At 39.6% G+C, this 25,563-nt stretch overlaps 2 protein-coding genes across 3 annotated transcripts; one reads left to right on the top strand and one right to left on the bottom strand.

The window, feature by feature from the left end:
- Positions 1-912: 912 nt before the first annotated feature.
- Positions 913-14,010, top strand: klc3 (kinesin light chain 3). Of its 2 annotated transcripts, XM_068712943.1 has the most exons (15): positions 913-950; positions 1,085-1,136; positions 2,415-2,663; positions 3,205-3,270; positions 3,771-3,935; positions 5,172-5,247; positions 5,846-5,991; positions 6,092-6,174; positions 6,935-7,022; positions 7,267-7,368; positions 7,850-8,023; positions 8,368-8,467; positions 9,309-9,489; positions 9,655-9,721; positions 12,171-14,010. In XM_068712943.1, exons 3-15 carry the CDS (start codon positions 2,454-2,456, stop codon positions 12,252-12,254), a joined length of 1,542 nt encoding a protein of 513 aa, XP_068569044.1. In that variant the 5' UTR covers positions 913-950; positions 1,085-1,136; positions 2,415-2,453; the 3' UTR covers positions 12,255-14,010. The 2 variants fall into 2 exon arrangements, with proteins under 2 accessions (XP_068569044.1, XP_068569037.1); XM_068712936.1 differs by having other exon boundaries at positions 924-1,136.
- Positions 14,011-14,190: 180 nt separating this feature from the next.
- On the bottom strand, positions 14,191-25,362 carry ercc2 (excision repair cross-complementation group 2). The gene is made up of 23 exons (XM_068712925.1): positions 25,235-25,362; positions 24,616-24,715; positions 23,906-23,983; positions 23,727-23,789; positions 23,453-23,566; positions 23,100-23,216; positions 22,488-22,604; positions 22,083-22,206; positions 21,133-21,229; positions 19,961-20,094; positions 19,703-19,871; positions 19,436-19,554; positions 19,052-19,121; positions 18,296-18,365; positions 18,076-18,177; positions 17,827-17,890; positions 17,505-17,626; positions 17,188-17,280; positions 16,739-16,811; positions 16,542-16,612; positions 16,245-16,388; positions 15,989-16,132; positions 14,191-15,260 (listed from the first exon to the last, which is right to left on the bottom strand). Exons 1-23 carry the CDS (start codon positions 25,237-25,239, stop codon positions 15,168-15,170), a joined length of 2,283 nt encoding a protein of 760 aa, XP_068569026.1. The 5' UTR covers positions 25,240-25,362; the 3' UTR covers positions 14,191-15,167.
- Between the last annotated feature and the right edge of the window lie 201 nt (positions 25,363-25,563).

Below are 25,563 nucleotides of genomic sequence, written 5' to 3'. Positions count from 1 at the left end.
CTTGTCCCGGGCAGGACATCACGGTCAGCCCCGGTGCCGCGGTGTATGGTGGGAAATATGGGATCAGGTAAGCCGCTCCTCTACTGCATGGTCAATTCATTCGCACATTTCTGGACAGATGCAGGAAGACATGATACTTTGCCTTCAAAATAAAAGGGCTGTGTTTTTAACGTAATATATAAGTTGATAAACCTGTCGAGTTCTACGTAAATTAGACATATCTGTAAGGTTATTGCACAAAACCTATAATTAAATTAGGTATTTCACAATTACCTGCTTATGTAGTTGTGAGTTGTGCCGTCGTCCCATATTGTTTTCACACTGTAGGATAAACTGCCAATTAACACGTTAAGTTGAATTTAAAATATGAAAGCTGTATATTGAAGACTGACAACTGTAATGTAGAGTATTGTAACTCTTGGATTTGGTGAACAACTACTGGTGGCAAGATGGAGCAGTCAAACCCATTAGACAGTCCTACATGGAGTCATTTAAATGCATTACTGATCAAATCAAATCTGCATCTATTAAGCAAATCCATTTGGTACAGAAATTAAAGTCTGAAAAGACAGCAGACAGTAATAAGAAATGGGCATCTGAAAAGTAGCTAAAGTTGTCAGACTAAAATGTACAATATTTGGCTCTGAGATGTAGTTGAGTGGAATGGTTTATAATTGTTTTAAAAGTATAGTACAAGTGCCTTGTAATTGTACTGGCATACTATGCATGGAAACCATTCTTGACCGTTAAAATTAATTTTGATAATTTGGTTAATATTATTTATACTTTCCACTTCGGTACCATACATAATACAGTAGTAAAATGCACCAATATCTGCATAAACCTTGTTTTACTTTGAAGGTAAGAACCGGAAGTTAGATGTTGTTATGCTATCTTAATGCTAATGTGTCTGTGATGACAGGAGGAGCTGAGAGCCGAGGAGGCAGCAGGTGAATCATTTACATTTATTTAGTTTGTTACTGTCCCACCTGTTCAACAGTTAATAAAGTGAACAATACTGTAAGCAGAAATGTTCTGCTGTACATGACAAGTTCAGCTTTCCAATTAACAATAATAACAATAGGTCAGAGTGGACAACAAGACAAAACCACGCCGCCGGAGCCTGGATTTAGCAGGTAGGCTATAAATAACTTTTTGTTCATGTTAATGTGAGATGAAGCCTGTTCGTCTGTGTGTTTACATCGTGTTTCTGAGAGTAATTATCCTTTGAGAAGCCTATATGTGTTGTTTAGTACAGCCGATGATTGTTCACCAAAGAATGAACAGAAATATCTCGTTATGTGACGCAGTCGTCATTATATCAGCGGAGAGGCTCGTGTTGGGTTTACATTTGACTAAAAATACATTATTCCTTACATGTGAGTAAACAGACCCAGAGGCCTGTAGCGCCGCCCACAGTAAACACAACATATGGAGGCTGTGTGTGTTTGTTTTCATATATTTCAACGCTTAACGTAGTTAAGAACATTGTGGTTATCGTTTTGTATTGTTGTACAGTCGTAAACGGTCTGCTCCTATGCATGTACTTCAACATTTGTATTATATACCCACTTCTCTCAGAAAAGAGGAAATAAAAACCATCATGTGTGTGTGTGTTTAGTGAAGTTGCTGACAGTTTGTATTTTCTTTACCATTTTCTTGTTACTGTCTCCAGACAATGAAACAAAAGTATTGAATATCAAATATTGGGCAGAAGCCATGTCTTGATCATCTTTATGAAATCAACCATAATTTGCAGTCTGCAGAACAAGTAAGAGTTAAAGCCAAGTTCATATTAAAAGATCATTACACTGACTTTGAAATACTTCAATTGAGAATTATTTGCTGGTATAATTTAAAGTTGGCTTACATGAAGAGAATGTGCTGAAAACCCCCAATATTCATACTTTTGAACAGTGGTCTACTGCTACAGTACTTCTACTGCAATAACTGCTACTGCTACTACTATTAGTTCTTCAACAGCTTCTTCTGTTCACTACTACATCTATGAGTACTCGTACTGCTGCTTCTGCTACTCTACTACAGCTGATACTATGTCATGACTACAAATACAACTACTTTTACCACTGCCTTCTTTTCTCTATGTACATTGATTGCAGTACCTTTTTAGTTATTTAAGTTAAAATGTATGAACATTGTGTTAATTCTAGTCTGTTTAAGAGTCACCACATATTGCCACTACTGTTGCTGTCCCACAACTTCCACTACTACATCTGCCACTTTTACTATTGTATTATTTCTACTACTATTTCTACCACTGATCTTAAATATTCTACTAATTCTACCGATACCACATGCTTTTACTGCTTCTTTTACTACCACTACTACTACAAGCACCACAATAATCACTACTTCTACTACTTATGTATACGTCCTCTTTGTGCTGTTCCCAGGTCAGTTGCTGTGAGAGGAGGACCCTCATAGCTGGAGCCATGTTGTCGGCGGAGGAGATTCTGTGCAACACTCAGCAGGTGATCGCCGGGCTGGAGGCGCTGAGAGGAGAGAACCGCAGTCTGCTGGAGAACCTGCAGGAGGCGATGGAGAGCCGGGTGGCACCAGAGAGTGGCAGCGTGGAGCAGGAGAAGAGCGGCATCATCCGCCAATCACTGGAGAGGATAGAGCTGGGGCTGAGCGAGGCCCAGGTACGCAGTATTAGAAGTAGTATTCTTTGTTGTAATTAGAACAAAGAACTTAACAGCTGTTCCCTTTGATAAAGATGTTAAAAACCCACTGAACGCTACCCGCTGGGCACCAAATCACAGACGGGCCTAGTTAGCCACTTGCTGGTGGACATAGTGAAGCATTTAGCATTTTGCTTCCACTTCCCTCAAAGTTATTAATTTACTCATTCTTGTAACTGGCAGTAAAAATGCAATGATCAATGTTCAAAGATTATTATCTAATTACTTTTCAAAGTAAACACAATAATACAATGAGATAGAATAAAGGCTGACATAGTAATGATATAAGACCTCTGTATCCAAAAGAAAGGTTTTGTCCTAAGGATTGCAAAAGCAATTCAAAATTGAGGGAGGTGCATTAAAAGTACAGTACAAAGAGAACAGTTTAAAGTAAAAGTTGGATTTAGGGTTAAAGATGTGTTTGAAAGCAAAGAGTGCAGAAATGAGGTCTCTACATCGTCTGTACGTCATGTGATGCATCAGTTGTCTCTCGTCCCTCCAGGTGATGATGGCGTTGTCGGCTCATCTGGGTTCACTGGAGGCGGAGAAACAGAAGCTGCGTGCTCAGGTGAGTTTCTGCAGGACACGTTAGAAAAAAGAAGAATAGCTTAAGAGGTAAAGAGTAGATGGGAGATTCTCTGACGTCGTTAAATCCTTCATTGTGTTATTTGACCCTAAAGAAACTGATGCTCACTGACATCCTCCTCCTTCATACTCTTCTCCTCATAACCCATGCCTCCTTATTTTTCTACCTCCTTTCCCCTTTGTTCTCTTTTACTCTGCCTCTTCCTTCATCTCCAACCACTCATTCCTCTCTTCCCTCTCTGTCCTTTGTCTTTCCTGTCCTCCCTCATGTCATTTTATAATTTCTCCATCTTTTTCCTTCCGGTTTCTTTTTTCCTCCCACATCCATCCTCTTCGTCCTCCTTCATTTCCTTCCCCTCTCCACCATCTGCTTTCCTTTCCTTGTTCCTTTTATCTTCCTTTCTCTCCCTCACTCCCCTTTCTTATTATTTTCCTCCCCCTACTTTCTCACCTCGTCCTTCCCTTTCTTCGTGTCCTCCTCAGGTGCGTCGTCTCTGTCAGGAGAACCAGTGGTTGAGGGACGAGCTGGCCGGTGCTCAGCAGCGGCTGCAGGACAGAGAGCAGGAGGTGGTCACCCTCGAGGAGCAGAACAGACACCTGCAGTTCATGTCGTCCATACGCAAATACGACCTGGAGGAGACGCAGCTGGTGAGGAGACCAAAAAAACACACGCCAACACAAATGTGTGTATGTGTGTATATTTAGGAAGAGATCGCTATCCCTACATCACCAGCCAATCACAGTTCACAAAGGATCAGATGTGGGGGAAAAAAAGACATGGCCTTTATCTGGATGTTTCTATCTGTCTTCAGGGAAACCAGGCGGAAATTTCAACGTAATTCAGTTCAAATTGAAGAAAGGTTTTTAGTCGGTGTAGTCAGGACAGTCAACTTTGAAACTGGTTCTTAAAGCTGCAGTAATTAGGCTCGTTTGAGATGAGCCAGAATCGATCACAGGCAAAACTACAAGTAGCCTACAGATCGGATCTAATGGGAGGTAACTGTTTTTCTGACTTCCTGTTTATTCTTTGAAGGCAGCTGAAAACTGTCCGACTTGACCGCAGTTTTTTTCACCGCCCCCTGCTGCTGCCGGCTGCTCTCGTCCACTCTCCAGGCGAGGAGCAGCTCATCTTGAACGAGCCTATTGTCTCTTTGGTCCTCTAGGGTACAGAATAACAAGCTGACAGACACACAGTCTGACACCGTATCACCCCTAGTCGATATGGCTGACGTGTTATTATTGGAACCCGTTACCTTTTAACACACCCGTTAGACTTTCTTTTAGCTGTGGTTTGGTCTCCACCAACTCATGAGGGAAATATCTGTAAATATCTTTATCTGCTCAGTGATGTTGTTAGGCATGCGTCCTGCTCCTCCGATGCATTAAAATCAGAAAAGACGCAGTAAACTCACCGTCGACACGTCCAGAGGAAGAACCATATTTATCCAAGATAATCAGTGGCAACAAATTAATTTCAGAAGTGGGGGGTTGTTGTTTTTTCATATTGTAGCACTACAATCTCAGGGAGTCGCTACATTGAAAACTTATCAACATCACTGTAAATCCTTCTCTTTGTCTACCAAGCTAGTCTCTACCTCTGTCTGTCTGCTGTTTGGTGCTGGTCAGGTATCTTACAGTGGATTTATTAGCACTTGTTTCCCGAAAACACCTGGAATGGGCTTGATGAGAGCACTGAGACTCAACCATGTAGTCAAGCTGTTAAATCAAATCTAGTAGCCAAAAGAGGTTTTAAATATTAGTCCATTAGTTTACAATAATCATTGACAGCCTCATTAACATCCACTTTATATTGTTGACATTGATATGATGAGATAATTTATCTGCAATTCCATCTTTGCTGAGTGTGTTTGTGTCTCACATCAGGACGACAAAGATGCGTCTTCCACCAAAGAGTCTCTGGATGACCTCTTTCCTACCGAGGATGAGGAGCAGTCGCAGAGTAAGACTTTAACGTCTCTCCACCATTAATAGACTGTGTGCTTTTTATCATTCCCTGCATAAATGTGACATTATCATGGAAAGGTTTGTCTGAATGGAGGAAGGTCACATATTAGTGGGTTAGCATCATCACAAAAGAATCTCCTATCACCTTGATTTTGTCAGGATTGTGGAAGAAGTCTCAGAAGCTCAGAAAGTCTGACTGCATGAGTAGAAACCACTGGTGGGAAAATGTTTTTGTAATTTGGGTGAACTGACTTTTAATGTCATGGTTTCCCCTGTTTTACCATAATGAGCTCAAACTCACACATATTGTTTATGTAGATTTTTTTGTAAATCTCTCTAATTAACATGATTTTTAAAGATTTTTAAGTTTTTGAAAGCAGACATAATCAGTTTGTTAATTTAGTCTGAAATCATCATCTTTTTTTGTCAAAGCATTTGATTTATTGATTGCTGTCAGGATGTAAATATAATTTCTACAGCTACAACAAAAAGTGTTTTTGAAGATTACCAACCCTAGCTTTAATGTATCTGATTGCAACTGAGTGCTTACATCGAGTCCACGCCCGTATCAAAGTCTGTTTGTTGCTGATCAGTGTCGCAGCCTCACCACAGCAGTGCCGCAGCCGCAGCCCAGCAGGGCGGCTATGAGATCCCCGCCCGCCTTCGAACCCTCCACAACCTGGTCATCCAGTACGCATCCCAGGGTCGATACGAGGTCGCTGTGCCGCTCTGCAAACAGGTGAGAGCGGCGTTCACCTCCAACCGGTCGATATGAATGTGGAAATGCAGTATTTAAATAATGTAAACCGTTATGTACTTGTTTTTCAATGTCTCACCAGGCTTTGGAAGACCTGGAGAAGTCCTCAGGCCACACCCACCCAGACGTAGCCACCATGCTGAATATACTGGCGCTGGTATACAGGTGAGACCAGTCACCATGGCACTTATGCACTATATGCACCGTGCTAATATTACCAGAGGACCTCATGTGATTTAGAAAGCACCCATCGTCTGTTTCATACAACACATTCGCACAGGAAGTCTCTATTTTACTGGGATTTACTGACATCATCCCTGTTATGGTGTCACAGCTCTGTGTAACATCTGCTTATATTAAAAAGATTATTCTATATAATATTTATAATATTATGTAGGACTATTTATGTTGATATGATACTCTGCTCCGGTTAAGAATGGGTCTCCATACTGTGTTGCGAGATAAGCCTCCTGAATTGGCACCCAAAATGCTGACAAAGAGGCAGAAAAACTAAACAAAGAAATTTGACCCAAAATCACAGGGATGGACATGACCCTTGTGTTTGGCAAAATATAGTGGGTAGTCTGCGGTGGAATTTTTCACAGGCAGAGGTGACAGAAAAAATATATATTTCTGGTATTGATTGATTGATTAAGCAAATTAATTCCTAAAACTTTGTTAACTGATGTTTGAGTTTGTTGGGAGTTCTGACAAATGTCTCCACACTTTGTTTACAACTGGATAATGTGTTGCTCCATAACTACAAACTTTTATGATCACATAAATATAAACATCTTCTATAACCTTAAAACTCTCTATGAAATAAAATGAGTGGAAATGAAGAACACGATTCAACAAAACAGTGATTTTTGTATGAAACATTTGATTTGAGGTGACAAACAGTGTGATGTGTTTTTCTCTACAGAGATCAGAACAAATACAAAGAGGCAGCCAACCTGCTGAATGACGCGTTGGCGATCAGAGAGAAAACTCTAGGAATGGACCATCCGGCTGTAAGTTAGCCTCCTTTGATAGACCAGCTGCAGTCTAATCAGACGGTTTGATTACCACTTGCACACACTGAATCTAACCTGAACTAAACTGTTGGTATTTGAGCCTCTGGCTCATTTGGTTTCTGGGTGCGTTGCTTGTTGATATTGCCCCAAAAGTATAATATATTTAAGGATTTTTAATGTAGTTTATCCAACTTGGTTTGGTTTATTAATGTGCATTGTGTGTTTTTGTGTGTTTGTGCAGGTGGCAGCAACGCTCAACAACCTGGCAGTGCTTTATGGGAAAAGAGGGAAATACAAAGAAGCAGAGCCGCTGTGTAAAAGAGCTCTGGAGATCAGAGAGAAAGTGAGAGAATACACACATTTGTATCACTAAACTCATGAGAACACTCAGCGTTGATACATTTCTTATGACTATACTATGAATATATCTTTTTATGAAATGTAACACTATGACATAGCTTCAGCATCAATCCTCTTTGGACAAATATACATATCGAAAATAAACTACAAAATACCTCGGAAAATGCTTTATACGGCCTAAATCAATTAACATTAATTATTTTGCGGACACCTTGTAACCTAATCTGATCCCAATTTCATTTCAAAACCCAAATCTAACTTTAACTACTGTAACCTTTTTAAAACCGCTTCCAGTCAGTAATATTTTGAATACAGGACTATAACTTGTAACAGTATAAGTACATTTAAAGTGTTGTAACGCTGTTACTTGAGTTTTATATGTCTTCCATGTTCCATACTGTAATTGTTATTGAAAGAATAATGTATTTTCCGTCCTTATAGTGTATGTTGTTTCTGTGTCTCAGGTTCTGGGTACAGACCACCCAGATGTGGCCAAGCAGCTGAACAACCTGGCTCTGCTGTGTCAGAACCAAGGGAAGTACCAGGAGGTGGAGCAGTACTACGAACGCGCTCTGCACATCTACCAGAGCAAACTGGGCCCAGACGACGCCAACGTGGCCAAGACCAAGAACAACTTGGTGAGCGGGTACCTTGATGCCATGTCTGATTTCTGTCAAATGTGCCCACTATTCGCCGTCACATTTATTTACGCTTTCATCCAATGCGACTTACACGAGGTGCATTCAACCATGGAAGTACATCAACCTCATCAAATACACTCAAATGCTTCATTTAGAGACAAGAAATGGAGAAAGAGTTTTTAAAAATATTTATTTTAGATATGTTATAAATGTAAAGTGTGAATGCTGCAAATTTCTTTTTTTGTGTATCAAAAAAAAAAAAAAAAATTGAGAAAGTGACTTTCTCTCCTCACTCAAATCTTTTCTTTCATCTACCTTTCCATTTCTTTGTTCTTTCTCAGGCGTCGTGCTATCTGAAGCAGGGGAAATACAGACAAGCTGAAGCCCTTTACAAAGAGATTCTGACCAGAGCGCATGAAAAGGAGTTTGGATCTGTAGAAGGTGCAAAACTGTTTGTTTTCTGCAGAATTATTATATATTTTGATTTAGGCTTATCCTTTTGGTTTATTACATGTCTGCCACCACATGCTGTATTGTACAATGATTTTAATGAAATTTTGGGAAAATGATGTGTATATTGCGATTTATTACCTTTTATTAATTGCAAATTATGCAGTTTGTCATCTGTATAACTAATAAGATCTTCACTGGGTTCATCAGACTTCAATCATTTTTATTTAGGCAGAAAGGGGGTTTGTAGTTTTTCTGTAATCATGCACAAATAAACAAATGAGGTAATGAGTGCATGACCACAAGGGATCTATTTGACCATATTATCTAAAACCACTACATTGGAAGTGAAAACACAGGCAAATATTGGCAAAATAATGACAGATACATTTTTTCACAATGTAAACCTTTTGTACAAAGAACTCGAGGCTCAATGGCTTAAAGTGATATGGTGTAGCACGAGTAGAGAAAAGTCGTCAAATTAGCAAACTGATCCAAATTTACTTTAACAGCATTATCTAAAGTTTGCAGACATTGCTCTCAGTAAGCCTCTGGTCATACCAGACCAAGTAGGGCTTCAGCAACAAAACCTGAGATTACTGAACTGAGCAAGAGGGAGCTTAATTGCTCATGAAGTAAACTTTTCATTACAGAAGAAAAATCTTTTCTCAAAAGTTACATAGTCTCACTTAAACTGCAAAAATACATCTAGGTGTTAAAGTAAACACTTAATTTTCCATCAGTTAAAGTGCACAATAATTCAATTTTGTGTGTGTCTGAAGGTGCATTCTGTATGTTTACACACTGGTTTGTTATTCTGTCCGTACTACAGGCGATGGTCGTCCCAGCTGGTCCGGTGCAGAAGACGGTGGCTCCGGACAGGACGAGCTCAGTAACCTGAAGCGCAGCGGCTCTTTCACCAAACTCAGAGAGTCGATTCGCAGAAGCAGCGAGAAACTGGTCCGCAAGCTGAGAGGAGTTGGCATGGAGGAAACCACCCCGAGGAATGCTGGGTAATATTCTGCTCCAAAGGTGTTAACCCCCCCCCCCCCCCCCCCCCCCAAACTTACTATTTTTTTCAAATCAGTAAAACTGGTTTTGTAGAAGTTTTGTGTGTTTAATTGTACTATGCCCTTTTAGAAAAAGGTATATGATATCATATTCTGTGCTGTTTTCAGAATGAAGAGGGCGAAGTCTCTGAATGTGTTGAATGTTGGAGCCAGAGAGACTCAGGACGGTGCCCAGGTGAGCAGACTGGTGGTGATTAGAGCAGTTTAACAGTGATGACATGCACATACTGGGAGGAGTAAATGTGCCAGGTTCTCACCGGTTTTAATTCAGTGATTTATTTGGTGCTAAATGCTTATTGTAGTGATGTTTCTGCTCATCACAATGTAGATTGACTTCCTGTAAATGTATTTTGTGGATTCTTATCAAACACATCTGCCATTAATAATATCAGTGGTGGAGGAAATATTCAGATATTTCACTAAAGTAAAAGTGACACAATGTAAAGATACTCCACTACAGGAAATGTTACTTGAGTGAAAGTATGTAAGTATAATTCACACATTTTATGACCCTAAACGCCACTTTGAGTTCTAACCAGTTACATTAGCAACACACTTTAACTTACATTTACTCTACAGTGATTGTATTACAGCACAACTAAGCTGTCTTGATAAATCCTTGGACCACTGCATCAATGTACTAATTCAGGTCGGTATGGTTACAACAAATTGAGCGACTGACCCAATGCAAGATTTATTGGAGTGATACAAGTAATACACAAGAGGTAAACCAAATCCATAAAACACACACATAGTATAGTATGCCATTAAAACGTCAAGAAATCATAGTATGGTATGCAATGAAAATGAGTTTATAGTTAATAGTAAGGGATTCCATAGTATCATGAATTATCATAGTATATTATGCCATAAAAGAAAAGTAGGTAGTAGGTGTTTAGTATAGTATTTCACAAGTAGGCGTGCCATGAAATTATCATCAATAAATCATATACAGTACCTCCAAGAAATATTATAGTAAAATAAAATACTATAGTGCGTCATAGTTCAATGCCATAAAATATGTCGTAGAAAGGTCTTAGTACAGTATGCCATGAGATATTTTATAACAATATATTATATTGGCCTACTGAAAAAAGTAGTAGTGTAGTATGTCAAAAAAGTCAAAGAAATGGTTTATTGTAATATGTTGAAAAAAGTTATATATGTCAAAAAACTGCCTGATAGCCAAACTTACTTGGAGAATGTCGGCCTATTAATAGATACATTAAATCTACAGAGTAAATGCTGTCCTTTTACTCATCTATAGGGGTTATTTTCATAAAACACAATTCAAATGATTAAGAAATAAATTATTTCGTTTTTATTAAAATATTTGCTTTGATTTAACATTTTTGGGGGCATTAGTAGTTTTAACTATAGAGATAGCTTTCAGAAGTTTAATAGGTCATAACTCCCTCTGTAATATCTATTTTTATGCTGTGAAAACATATCCTTCAAACTACTCTATTACATAAGTTTCTCATCAAATACAAAATTTTACACGACTACATTTGAACACATCCTGATGACGCTTTAATTTACCGTAACCTTGTTTTTACTGTGTGGAGCTTGAACACAATAGTGTAACTCAATTTGCTTCTGTAAATTTGCTGCTGGCTCCTATAAGCAGGACTGTGCTGTCGGTCACTGCAGTTACTCTTAGCAGTATGCATGGGAATGAATTACACTATTATAGGCCTATGTGTCTGACTAAGTTAGTTGGTACACATGTTGCTATGCTGTTAGCTCTGCTGTTTAACCAACCGCCAGCTAAACGCTAACTCTAATTAGCTCTCCTTCTGCTGATTTCAGTGGATTTGTTGTTCACAATGTAGCATTATCAGTGATCGCCAACTAGAAGGCATTAATGCCAATATCTTGATCTCCTGCTTTGAATGTCGACCCATAATTAAGTCTACATATATTTCTTCACTTGCCCGATTGGACAACTGCATCAAGCGGGCATGCGTCAATGACGAGCCCTGTATAGTATGTCACAAAAAGTTCCAAAATAGACAAACTTCACAAGTTTGGTTTATTAAAAAAAGTCAAAGAATTAGATGTCTGAAAAAAGTCATAGTACAGTATGTCGAAAATAGGAAGTAAAAAAAGACTAAAGTATGTCGGAAAAATGTAACAGTATATGTCGAAAAAGTTTTTTAAATGTCATACTATACCAATAATTGTCAATGTAGTAAAAGTATGTCAAAAAGTCATAGTATACTATCTTGAAAAAAGGAAAAAATTCATAGCACAGTACCTCAAAAAAGTCATTCATAGAATGCTATAGTGTGTGGGGAATAAAATCTAATGGCATAGTATGTTGACAAAAGTAATAAAGTTTTTAATATAAAAAGTAATTCTTGACATCTCTAGCAGTATGTCATAAAATAAGTCTGTAATTTTGAGTGATGGAATCTTAATGTTTTATTCTATTTTTTGAAAACTATACGGAGTACAAGTTTGTAGTAGAATTTCCATGCTGCCATAACTAAGCCCAAAGTTAACCCTGTAACAATCCTAATCCTGACATGTACATGTCCTCATGTGTTTAACTTCAGCGGTTCCTCCAGTCAGACGTCTGTTCTCGTTAACCTCCATTGTGTCTCTTTTCTGTTCCTCAGTCGAGCTGCTTGACAGACGTTCGAGGCCTGAGCTCCAGCACACAGAGCTTGACAAGAAGAGGTTCACTCGGTGGTTCCAGCTAACACACACTTCCACCCACACACACTTACACCCACACACACACACACACACACACTCTACCTGGAGAGATGTTCACAAATGTATCCTAGAGTGGATACCCCACTTTGAGTCACCTTAAGAAAAACAGTTGTCACAAGTGGAGACATCTACTTTATTTACTATCCGTCATTTGAAAAAGTAATAAGAAAAAAATGTTTTCTTGGCCATTGAGGAAGTGTCTCCAAAAAACTAGTAGAACGGTATGGTCACATACTTTGACTTTATATATTGCACTATAACCTTTCCTTCCTGTTCACTTGAAATTCAATATCATTCCTTTATGATTTATGTTAGAAACAAGCTCAGTCTCCTCAGAAGCTAAAGAAAGAATCATGTTCGACTACTTTAAACACAAGCATTCACAGGGTTTTACAAAGGTTATCTCCTAAAGATAATCGGCATATTGACATTACAGATTATTTTTTTTAATTTGTTTGAATTCTCTTGAGAAGCACAGGGATGTAAAATTGTCTATCAAAACGTAAATGTTACATTTGGTTTAAGAGATGTTAAGCTCAAGTTAAAGTGTTATTTAGATGTGTTTTGCCTTTACAATGTGCACGTCACACCGATTATATGATGCTTTCAAAGTGAATCCTAAAACTACAACTATGTTTACTTGAGCTGTTTTGCCACAGTTCAGTTTAGTCGTTCCACATTACGGGAATGAAATGACCAATTAAGGACCAACTTTAAAAAACAAACACCAGCTGTACAAAATTAACGCACATCTGACTTGATGGTAGAGGGTACTATTCTGAAAAGCTGGATATTTTTGAAAATTTCAGTTCATAAAATTTATTTATTGATCTTAGATATATTATCACAAGTTAATATGTTATGCTCAATCAAACTAGGGCTGCCTCCTAGTTGAATAATCTGCTGTTTTTTCTTAAGACGTTCTTTATGAATAATATTTAAAGAATTTATGAGCTTCACAGATCTGTTGATTAAATCAACTACTCTATTGGTCGACTATAGTACAAATGGACGATGTTCATCTTATCGTTTGTTTGCACATAATCTACACAAATTTAGTGGTGAACCTGTGAAGACAGTCAAACATGTCGCCGCCAAATGCAAACCAGAGATACAAAGAGGTTTTGCAGTCCATCTGGCCCATAGTGGTAAAAATAGCAATTTTGAGCAGAGGTCGCCAACATAAGTGTCTATTTCATCTACGCTTCACTGAAATCCACTACTCACTATTATACATTAGTAAACTAGCTTTTAACATCTTTTAATTTGTTATAGCAAGAATTACTTGAAGTAGTTACTTGAAACTCATGACCTGAACAAAAAGTAATTTTTATGTTGATACGCAAAGCATTAAATAACTCATTTTAAAACATACTCACTCCTTTAATCCTCAACAATGTTAAATAAGATACTGACGCAAATGAATGTGTGGCTAGGGAATCCTCGTGGATTTTTTCCCCCCCACAAAATTCAATTTTTCAAAAAAAAAAAATTCTTCCAATCAAACATTCTGTGTCTCATCATTTTCCAGAATGGATAACTATATTTGCTGTGGTAGAAAATGTCACTGCAGTGTTTAATGTAAGGGCTGGAATCACACTGTTGTAGAAACTACAGTAAGAATGTTACAAATACACTAAACATCTCCTGATGCCGTGTTTATTCTGGTAAATATGAATGTTTCTATTTTATATTTCAAAACTTGAGCTGAAATAAATGACAAAAAAGGTGTGAAAACGATATTAGTGTTTGCCTGTAAATATTGCTTTATGGTTTATGTCTTAGAGTTTGACAAGTAGTTTTTTTAAGAGCTGCTACTTTACCTTTCTGCTTGAATAGCTACTATAAAGTCAGATTGTTCATGTATTAGTTCCGAGATGGAAAGGCCTCTTTCCTAAGAAGAAAAACTCAAGTCAACTGTTCAATACAAACATTTATATTCCAACTTCCTGGATGAAAAACAAATACAAATATTCAAGTTTAGTATAAAATGTGAGTGTACAGCTGCAGTAGCAAAAGAAACAAACAGTAGTCCTGTCTGTATGACAGACGCTCTATGGACCGATGGAACATGTTGACCCATTGGTGACAACTGTTCACAACATATTCGTCTTGTGTACGTATCGGCACAATGTGCGTCAAAAGTGGAAATTCAGCATGGTGGATGTCCAATCACTTGATGGTAAATGTATGACGTATGTATTATCTATAATGAGGACGTCTGTCTTTTGTTATAGAAGCCTGTACTACCTCCAATGAAGGCGATGGATGTTACTGGGAACTCACCTTTCTGGGTCAATATAGCACAAGCTGAGGAATTGTATTGCTTCAATAGACTACATTTACCATCAACACTGATTAAACATCCACATAAAAAGGTACTGACTTAACCCTTTCCTTATTTTTGTTTATACTACGATACATCTGTGAGGGATCTGTAGTACGGAATATACACATACACAAATGTAAGACCCGTCTCCATAAAACTGCAGAATCTGACATCAGCACATTTAAAGAGCTGTGGTGCTAAATATTCTGTAGACTGTGTGTGTGACCTGAAACACAGGAAGAGGCTCAGACCTTTGGTGCTGTGTAATTACTGTATACTGACTGATAGTTATCCAGTCAGATATCGTCACTGTAACCACCAGAGCTGGGCCAACATGTTTTAAATACGTTTCATGGTTTGTTTACCACAAAGAGAAGGAAGAGGTCATTTTGTTTCATTCTGCTGGTGATAACCGACACATATCTACTTTAACTGTCCTGATGTGGTAAACTCTGTACACCTAGCACTGCAGACAGGTTCAATTAAACTCTGAAGTTTCATGTTTGACACGGTTCCCTTGATGTCACTGTAACAGTTGGTGACATTGCGCAGTGTATTTATGTCACCTTCAGGTCTGGTGAGCGATCTGACTGATTTTCTTCAGCATCTCTTCTGACTGCAGCTGCTCGAAAGTCAACAGAGACAGACCCAGCTGGTCCTCCTGGAGGGAGGGTGAGGAAGAGAGGCATAGAGAGAATTAGAGACAGGTAAACATTAGGATATCAAAGACTGTGTGGTCAACAACTCTGTGTGTTGCTACATCACTCTTCAGCATGCTGAGGACCTCTAGTGAATCATCCCGTTTACTATGCAGCTCTAAGTAAGTTCAAATAATAGGACACAGTGTGAAGCTGATTTTTGTTAAAAGCAGGCTTTTTACTTGCTCTGTACTAGAATTAGCCTTTGCCAGTCAAGATGCAGTTTAAATCCATATCTGTCCAAAATTACATCCCTTAATCATTTTATCTTTGTAGTTATGACCGTCTCACAAAACCAGCAGCTCAAAAACCTGATAATTCATATCGGCCAAAGTATTCAACCCTTTCATGGAAATGTCATGTGCTGTAACTGAGACAAGAGGCACTAAAGTGCAGATTGCACACATGTCCCCTCTGGACTTTTTGTATCTCATTTGTACATCTGATTATGCTGTAAAATTATCATTTTGAGATTTCAAGAAAAACGTATTGCAATCATGAGATAATTTAATTGTCGCAAACTAAAATAAAACTTCTTTACCCAAGTTTACCCACCAACTTGTGGTTTAAACTTGCTATGTTACTTTTGCAATTACTTATTTATTAGTTTTGCTTTTAAATTTCCGTTTCTGCAAAAAACTGGAAATCTGAAGCACAGATGATGGACCTGTGTGGTGCTTGGCGGGCGTACTTGTCTGAAAGGCTGAGCCATCTGTCTCAGGAAGTGCTTGGAGAGCTGGACGGCCTCGTCCACGGTGAGGTTCAGACTGCCTTCGTTGATGTGTTCCTGAATCCAGCGAGGGAGCTTCCCACGTTTGTCTGCTCGGGCATAACGCTGCGGACGGGAGAGGGAGTCACCTCACTCAATAAAACCACCAACTGCTCCAGTGAAGCTACTCTAAAGACGGTTTCTAGGCATGTTGTTTCTGCCGTAGGACATCACGTACCTTGTCGGCGAAGATCATGAGTCCGTAGTCGGTCTTGCCTCGGATGGCTCTGCCCACACACTGGGCGGCGTGACGCATGGCGTCAAACGTCAGGAAGTCGTTCTCTCTGATCTGAAACTGATCACGAAGGTACTCCAGACGAGCCTGAAACACGCAAGTCAGAGAGGAAGACAGATTGTCAAGCTGAGGACAGAGTGACGACAGTAAATGACTTGAGTCACATGGTACAACCCATACACACTGTTTTAGTTGTAATGTAAATGTAGAGGATTGTATAATGTGAGTGACGGTTCTGACCTTCAGGATGCGGCTCTGTGTGTAAACATAAGGCACACCGAACATGATGACCGCCCGGCCAAAGTGGTGCACTGAACAGAAAACAGAACAAGATAGTAAGTGATTATGTTGAAGAACACAACAAACTGCCCGACTAAAGGAGAAACATTCACTAAATCTGAATTCTGTCTGGAACCATAAAGCAGTGAGTCGCGTACCAAAATCTATTCCTTCAGACACCTTCCCCCTGGCCACCGACAGCAGGATGGCTCCTCTGCCGTTCTCACACGCCTGAAGAGCAGAGAGACAGACAAAGGTCAGAGACCCACCAGGACAAGAGAAGATGAAACATTACCGTGACTTTGCTTTTCTTTCTTTCTGAGAGCTGCAACGATCAACTATTTTTAGAATCAATTAAGTAATTTTTCTCACACATTATCAGCCTTTGATATGTAGAGATTTCAGTTTTATATCATATTGAATGGATTATTTTGGAGTGAGAAAATAATTGATTGCAGCCCTAATTCCTTTACAGCAAAGCTGATGCTAAATGTAACAATCACAGACATTTCATTTTGACCTATTTTTACATCCCAATTACAGGTGTTTGTGACATCAATAATACTAATACTAATATGTATAAAGTGAGATGACGGGTGCCTCTGACCTCGTGGTATTTCTCCAGGGCCATGCTCGTCTCTGCAGCATCCGGAGTCTCAATGAAGATCAGCTTGTTCCGCTGGATGTTCTCCAGGATGCCCTGCAAACAAACATGGACAAAAACTCATGAATACAACAACTTACCCGAAATGCTTGCTGACACAAAAAAACAAAAACAAAAACTATTCCGTTTCAATGATGCAAACATTAAATATCATTAGTGATGGTATTATGGTTATAAGTGAGAAGATAAATTAGGATCCATCTTTAAAAGAACCAGCCGTCTCCCAGGTGTGTGTGTGTGTGTATATATATCACACTGACCTGTTCATACCAAGATGCCACTATGTTCTCCATGTATACGTAGCTGGTGAAGAACGCCACGATGCCGTCGGGAACGATCGCAGACATCTCTAGGAGTAGGTTGCCATAGTTACGAATCACAGCTGGAAACAAAAAAAGAAAAATTAATGACGTATTTGGGGGGGAAATCTTTTTTTTTTTTTTTTTTGTTCTGAAAAAGAGAAAACATGTCATAGCTGCAACTCCCACCAAATAAATATGTTGTTTTATATTTATGGTGATATAATGCGATACTGCCTCTAAGACATCCTGCTGTCATAAATAATGAGACATTTCTACTCACCAAAGTCTTCTCTGGTCTCAAACTTTGAGCTCAGGGCCACCTGATCGTTTCCTCTGCCAACGATCTAAGTGGGACAAAACAGAGGAAGTAAGAGATTATTAAAAAAAAAAAACAATTTTGTATCAATATATATAATATAAAAGTGTAGAAATGTGATACTGTCACAATTAGTTGATTTCAGCCCTTGTCTGGTTCCGTAATTCCTTTTGCAAATCACAACTGTGTGTGTGCGTGCGTGTGGTTACACACCAGAGGACAAAGGCAGGTCCGTGCCAGCGTCATGGTGAAGGACGCCATGGTAACGGGGCGGAAGTCAAGGATCCGGGGATAGATGTCCAGTGGAGAGAGAGTCTGAGGAGATCAAACAGAAGCAGTTCATCAGGCTACAATAGATAACACGGCTTTTTATTCCAAAAGCAAAACTCTTCATGACTGAGCAGAGCCACCGAGTGGTGAGGTACTAACTTACCCCCGAGGTAATGATGACGGACTGAAATCTTTGAAAAACAGGTTTGATGGCAATAGATGGGTCCATACAGCTGAGAGAGGGACAGATCAGAGATCAGAACACGTTAACCTGACGTTTAGTCCTGCATTAGCCTTCCACAACCATTATACAATCATTAGTAGTCGTAGTAAAGGCCATTTTGAGATATTCGGCATCAGCAGATGCCTGCGCTCATGAGGCCCAATAAGAAAAAAAGTCAGCAGACAACTTTCTGTCTCACTGTGGCTGTTAGCCAACACGAGGACAGACCATTTTACAAACTTTGCTTTCTTATTTTTTTCTAATGCAAGTTGTTCTTGTAAATGTTCTCAGAAACAAGGAGATGATGCTGTCTGCTGACAAATGATAATTGCACTAAAACTATACCTTTTTTGTGAAAATTTAGTTTTTTGATTACCTGTAGACATTTATTTATTATTTATTATTATTTATTTAGTGCACTGCAGAGTGTAGATCTACTTAAGCATAAAGACACAATGTCAGTGTTAAGTAAATGTATATTTAAAGTCACCAATTTTGATAAATGTATTAATTAAAAAAAAAAAAACATATTGACCATCAGTCGCCTTGCTCTGAAATATTGTCCAATGAAAAACCCATATCTGTTGATCACTAATTAGTAGTCAAATGGACTTGGTCGTGTTGAGAGACACCAAAGAGACAATAATCAATGACACTTCCCAACTTTAAAAACTATATCTGTGTATTTTACTCCACCTGAAGTGCAGCACAGGGTTTGCGATGGTTGGAGTTCTGTCTTCAAAGGGCTCAATGATGATGGTAAAACCTTCAGACAGACACAGAGAAAATATGTTTAATGAACTATAAAATTACAGCCAAGAGGATTTCAAAACTGAACAAACAATGTTTTACTTATAAAAAAATAGAAAACTCAGTAGAGTGCAGATCTCTGCCAGCTATGTCTGCATGAGATCCTTGAGCATGCAGACGCAACACTAAACTGATGTTTGCTGCAGCACAATGCGAGATTAGCCGCGGACAGACACATAGGTGCACGGTCACTCACGGACGAAAGCAAGGACGTCAATTGATTCTCCTGGCGGAGATGATAATAATAACGCCACAGAAGTGTTTTAATACCTTGGCTGTAGGTGCTGACCAAGGTAGCAAAGTTAGAGATGAGAGTAACAGCTGAGAAGTCTGCGATGTCTGCAATCTCCAGAGTCCGTAGTAACGACTGCAACCGCTCTGCACAAAACCTGGAGACACACAGAGGCACAGAACAGAGGTGAGGGAGGGAAAAATGTGTCCAAATGAGGTGGTGCCCAGGAAATGAGGGAACAAGAGAGTCAAGAAGTGAGTGAGTACATGATCACTTGAGAAATCACAGATTTCAGTGACACTGACCTCAGAGGCTTGCGGTCGATGCAGACTTTGTCGAAAATGTCTTTGAGGAACTGCGGGGTGCTCTCCTGTACAACATGATGCACTCTCAGACGGGACTTCAGATACTCCAGGAAACGCTTCAAGAAACCAACAAAGTGCTCTGCTGTGCGAATAGTACCAGGAACCGCCTCTGAGAGAGAGGAAAACCGCAATGAATTCACTCTGAAACTCAATGAAAAGATAAAAAATGAAAAACAAATATTAATTTGACGGCCGTACCTTTAAGAATTTCATCTGGTAACACAGGATTTGAGAGGTAGACGTCCGTTTCCCTGGCAACATTGGCTTCTTTCAGCCCCTCTACTAAACGCCTGTACTCCATCTTCAGTTTGGTAGCGTCCGTCTCCTTTATCCTATCAGACAGCAGGGGGCGGGGCAGAGACGACAACAGGAAGTTACATACCAAAGTCTTGACGAACCCAGTAGGGAGAGGAAAGAAAACATCTTTTCCATCGATAAAGGCCTTCGGTGCCGATCTCTGCTCTTCTCTCAGTAAATAAATAACTGACGCTATTGAAGCGTCTACACTAAACTCTTCAGGAGCCGTCATTGTTGTTTAGAACGACCAGTCACCTCTCGTCTCTCACTCTCTCTCACTCACTCACTCACTCACTCACTCACTCACTCACTCACTCACTCACTCACACACACACACACACACACACACACACACACCTAAACCGCCCTGTAGCTCCTCACAGGACTGATTGGTCAGTTCACTGACTTACGGGTACATGATCCAGCAATTCCCACCACTTACAAAAAACACCCCAAGTTAAGCTTTTCTGAAAGAGTTGAGGTTTCCTTAAAATGTTGTTACTTTAGTATTTACGGTGTTCTCCTTATCTTTGTCTTATATTTAAGGAATCCCTTGACGTTAAACAGTTGCACAAAACCTCATTACAAAAAAAGGAAATAAAACACATGAACGAGTACGTAGCAATAAATGAAGAAAATGAATGGATCACAGGGAAGAGATTTTATAACTTAAATCAAATCATGATTTGTCCAACCTTCTAGAGTTGGATCGCTGTACTTTCAACAGCTATGCTCTCTCAGCCCATGTGAAATGAATGATTGCTCTACATTTTCATACTGCGGGATCTTTCCAGTCAGTAATAGTAGTCGGGCTAATGTCCACAGGTCAACGGTGTGCCGACTCATTCAAAACACCCTTACCTGTCAGCTGAACACTGTGGTGATATTCCCGTCCAAAACAAGAGGATGAGGAGATAGCGGCGCACTTCTTTAATGTTACTGGCTTCCCAAAAGTGTGCGAGACAACTAAGGAAACCTGTTAAGGGGTTCTGTGAGACCGTGAAGTAAGTCCCTCACCTACGAAGAAATTAAACTTCAGGAGACAACCTCAGGTGTTTTGTGAAGGCTCTTACTTCTGTATGGTGTTCTGAAGAGTGTCCACATTGTTCTGGCAGCGGTCCAGTGTTCGTCTGGTGATGTTCACACTCATGGAGTCGATGCACACATTGTCTGAGGAGACGAGAAAGATTAAAGCTCCTCCCATGAGTCATCTGTACATTGAGTGTGCCCGTTGATTATGATTAACCATCAATAATAAAATGTTTCATTTTTCATCGTGGCTCTCAGGTGCTGTGTGGCTGTGAACGTGGTTGTTGAATAAAAAGCAAGAGACTCCACGACACATGCGTGCTGTATTATTCTACTCCATCATATCAAATATTCTGCTATACTGCTGTACAATACTAAATATTATACTATATTATTACATTTCTTGCATTCTGCACTATATCATATTACATTATGTTATTATGTGAATATATGTATATTATATTTCTATGGTATATTAATACAGACAACACTAAGTGTCATTACTTAATCACATTATATAATTTTACACATGTTTACATATAAACAATTGTTGACTTGCTCTTGATTTGATCTACTCTTTTATATTCATATTTAATCTACCTCTCTATTTATCTGAACTTATTTTTCTTTGTGTTTACACCTGCCTTTCCCTTCTGGGGATCAATGAAGATTTATATCTCATTTCTTTATTTGTTTACTTTATTACAATAATTATCTCAAATCTGCAATTTTGCAATGTAGGTTTTTCACATACGAGGAATTTGCCTTAATGTTTTGGTGCAGGAGAAAATAAAAAATAAAAAAGCAAGTACTGGAAGGTCAGGAAACATTCATTGGAGAATAGAAACATTTACAATAAAAAATTTAAAAAATAAACTATGAAAAGATGTACAGTGTTAAAAAGTTAAGAACTGTGCAGTTTTGTGCAAAATATTGTCTGGGTTATTTCAACTGTTACGTAATAAATGTATTTGATTGCACCAAATCAAATCACCTATATTATGAGCCTCGTCAAACACTACGACGGACTTCTTGGCCAGCTCTTTGGACACCAGGTCCGCTATCTTGGGGTCCAGCAGGTAGTGGTAACTGTACACCACAATGTTGGCATGCAGGAGCTGAGAGGAAATAGAGACGGGAGAGAAAACGGGACACGGTGAGCGATACAACACCAACCTTTGTGACCCATCTTAAAATATCATGAGATATTTCCAGTAAAGAGCGACTGTGTCAGATTATTTCCAGATTCGTATGCCATGTGGTCCGTCACTAAACGTTACTCATGATGAGAAACTAGCTATAAATACATCAACTAATGTCTTTCCTAAAATACTAAGAAAGCCTTTCTTCACACCAGGCTACACGTTTCATGTTTGCATTAGTGTGCAATGTGACGTACTGAGTAGCGAGCCAGATAATAAGGACACCAGCCTTTCCTCCTGCCGAAGTCCTTCAGGTCATCCAGGTTGTAGATGCCAGCGGGGAGCGGCACCTGTCGGCCGACCGCATCAAACTCCTGCAAACACGAATCAGAGTGACGGGGGACGTGGTGACAAGAGTACACGACAGCTGAGAGGAATTACATCGACTGTGGTCGGGCTAGAGGGGCTATTTGGTGAGAATCCTTAACGCATCCAACATGAAACAGTACAGCAGAGTCTGCACCTACATTTAATCCACTCCCCTCTGACGGTGTGTCAACAAAAGGATCATTAGAACCGTACTGACGGTGGTGCTTGTCTTGGTACATTTATGATACTGTGTAAACCCTCTGTAGGCTACAGTAAAGGTAAAAAAAACATATTAAGGTACAAATAATGAGGCTTCAAACTAAACGGTTTACATTTTTAACACATAATAACACTCACATCGTTATGTATCCTCTGTGAGTGATGTTATTTTGTGATGAGGTGCTGTCACACATATTGTTAGCACACAAACCTTCCCTCAGCCTGCCTCGTCTAATTGATACCTGCTGGTCTGAACCGGAAGCATTCAAGTGGCTTCTTACCTCATAAAAGCGACACACGGGCAGGTCGGGGTCGCTGTGGCGTTGTGCGCGGATGTACGACGCCGTCAGTGTGTGGCACTTCCCATCAACCTCCTTACCGAAGCGCAGAGCGCTTACCTGGATAGAAGCAGACGACACATTTACTCCTTTAGGCCAACTAAAACACAAAGAGGTCCAGTTACTAAAGGTTCCTCCCAGCAGAGGCCTGAACCTCATGATGTCTAAATACATCAGACACAAAAAACAACAGAGAGCCTCGTTCTGTGTAAAATAAACCGTCAGTCAGCGTTAAATGTGCGCGTTAGTGTGTTGTATGTGAGGTCCTGATTTGGCGGCGCGGTGGCTGTTGGTACCTCCGGGTGGATGCAGAGGTTTTTCCTCGAGGAGAGGGCGAGACCCAGGAAGTTGTTGCTCTCTCCAGTTTGCTTGGAATAATACTCCATCAACTTCCGCAGCTCCTCCACAACCTGATCAGACAGCGGACCAAATATACGACAAGTCATCTCAAGCCTTATTTCAAATGTTTTGCTAATGTCTTTTACTGTTGGATTTGAACTTTGAACTGGGATTAAACCTCCGTGAATTACAATTTTCACTTTGCACCAAGTGTGATTTGATTTGACTCACCTTCTCGATCTCGGGAACTGTTCTGGAGCAGTATATTAGCTTGGTCACCTCCAAAGGAAAGGCCTGAGAGAGAGAAAGACAGAGACAGAGAGATAGAGAGACAGACATTGAAAAGTGTTCATGTGACATCGGCTGTTGGGAAGAGACAAGATGTCCCATGAACACGCAGCTAAACCCACTTTTTGGTAGGCAATAATGAGTGACAGCAGAGAGATGGTCTTCCCGGTTCCCGATGGCATCTCCAGGACTCCATGACCCTGAACATAAACAGTGACACAAATAAAGTTAACGGTGTGCAGCTGTCCTCTCATTGACACAGTAGAAAATAAAAACTGAAAATCATTTTAACTGCATCCTTTGTTTAATTTGTCACCAGTTGCTAAGTGACAAACTCAAATGTGTCCCCGTCTTTACCCCGGAGTAGTGACACAGTAGAGGAAGTGTTCAGATCCTTTACTTAAGTAAAAGTGCTAATACCACACTGTGAGAAATAAAAAACTAAAAGTGAGAGTTGTGCATTCAGAACCTAAAGTAAAACTATGCAAGTACTATCAGCAAAATGGACTTAAAGTATGAGAAGTAAAACTCAATGTGGAGTAAAACGTTTTACTATATATATATATATATATATATGATATGTATGGATTAATATCACTGCTGCATTCATGTGTATGTTACATTTTAATGCTGTAGATGTTTTTTAATAAAAGTTAGTTTAATCTACATCAATGCATCACATTCTATGAGATCATCATATGTTTGTATGTCTGAATATTTCTACACTGTGGTATTGCTACTTTTACTATAAAATAAAAGTCACCTGACCAGCTACACAACTCTCTTTAATCCCACCGGATTGACTGCATCCTGTCACATAAACACGACCCACCTTGGCATCCAGAGTCCTCTTCAGCTCGAGCATGTAGGAATACTGCTCCGGATAGATGTAGTCATACGGAAAATACACCAGCAGACCCTCGATGTTGAGCCTACAACAACAACAACAAGTGACTTCTGACCCACTGCAGAGCAGGGAGACATGCTGCCTCTTGGCAACGGTGTGTGTGTGTGTGTGTGTGTGTGTGTGTGTGTGTGTGTGTGTGTGTGTGTGTGTGTGTGTGTGTGTGTGTGTGTGTGTGTGTGTGTGTGTGTGTTTAACAGCACCGCAGCGATGCTAGCTTCGTGTAGCAGCTACAAAGTGAACGAACATGGACATGTGTATGAAGCTAAGCTAACGTGGACGCAGTCTCCGTCATTCACAGCTGATGCTAATTGCACGAACACGCAGACTGACTTTTAGATGATCTCCAGAATAAAGTGCAGCTGTGAGTGTCAGGTTTAACGTTACCTTAGCTAAATCATGTCAGCTAATGTATCTAGGTATGGTTGATATTGATGTAATCAAACTAGCAACTACTCTACACTTGAAAACTAGCTATGTATTGTTTGTGCTAGCTTGATTACAGCGATATCAACAGTCTTTAGCTTTACTGTCGTGAAACACTAACTTCATGTTTGCAGAAGGTGTAGCAGACGCTGCTCTTCTTCTTCAGTCACTTTCTCTATTTATACATCGTCATTTATAACTTTGGGTTAAGAAAACAACAAACACGCTGCAGGGATGAAGCGACTTCTTCTTCTGCGTCTTCTGCATCTTCTCATTCTGTGTTTATTGGCGGTTGGTAAACCAGTTTAGAAGTGCATTACCGCCACCTAGTGGACTGACACGGGACAACAGTAAGATCAGGGAAAAGATAACTTCGTAACCTTTTACCTTTCTATAACTTGTAGTTTTAAACTGTGACCGCCAGAAGGCACAGTCAGAATATGTGGTAGT

The sequence above is a fragment of the Cebidichthys violaceus genome, unplaced genomic scaffold (genome assembly GCF_023349555.1).
Source record: "Cebidichthys violaceus isolate CVI_PGR_0920_01 unplaced genomic scaffold, fCebVio1.0.p SCAF_1, whole genome shotgun sequence".
NCBI lineage: Eukaryota > Metazoa > Chordata > Actinopteri > Perciformes > Stichaeidae > Cebidichthys > Cebidichthys violaceus.
Note: the sequence above shows the minus strand (reverse complement) of the source record. Positions and strands in the feature narration are given on the sequence as shown.

Excerpts from the sequence above, each read along its gene's own strand:
- ercc2 (XM_068712925.1), bottom strand. Across the intron at positions 23,984-24,615 it reads AGAGGACTCTGGATGCCAAG|GGTCATGGAGTCCTGGAGAT; the intron begins GTGGGTCGTGTT and ends GTTTATGTTCAG. Across the intron at positions 16,389-16,541 it reads CACAGAGCCGCATCCTGAAG|GCTCGTCTGGAGTACCTTCG; the intron begins GTCAGAACCGTC and ends TGCGTGTTTCAG.
- klc3 (XM_068712943.1), top strand. The coding sequence starts at position 2,454 with ATGTTGTCGGCGGAGGAGATTCTGTGCAACACTCAGCAGGTGATCGCC. Across the intron at positions 3,271-3,770 it reads AACAGAAGCTGCGTGCTCAG|GTGCGTCGTCTCTGTCAGGA; the intron begins GTGAGTTTCTGC and ends TGTCCTCCTCAG. Across the intron at positions 7,023-7,266 it reads TAGGAATGGACCATCCGGCT|GTGGCAGCAACGCTCAACAA; the intron begins GTAAGTTAGCCT and ends GTGTTTGTGCAG.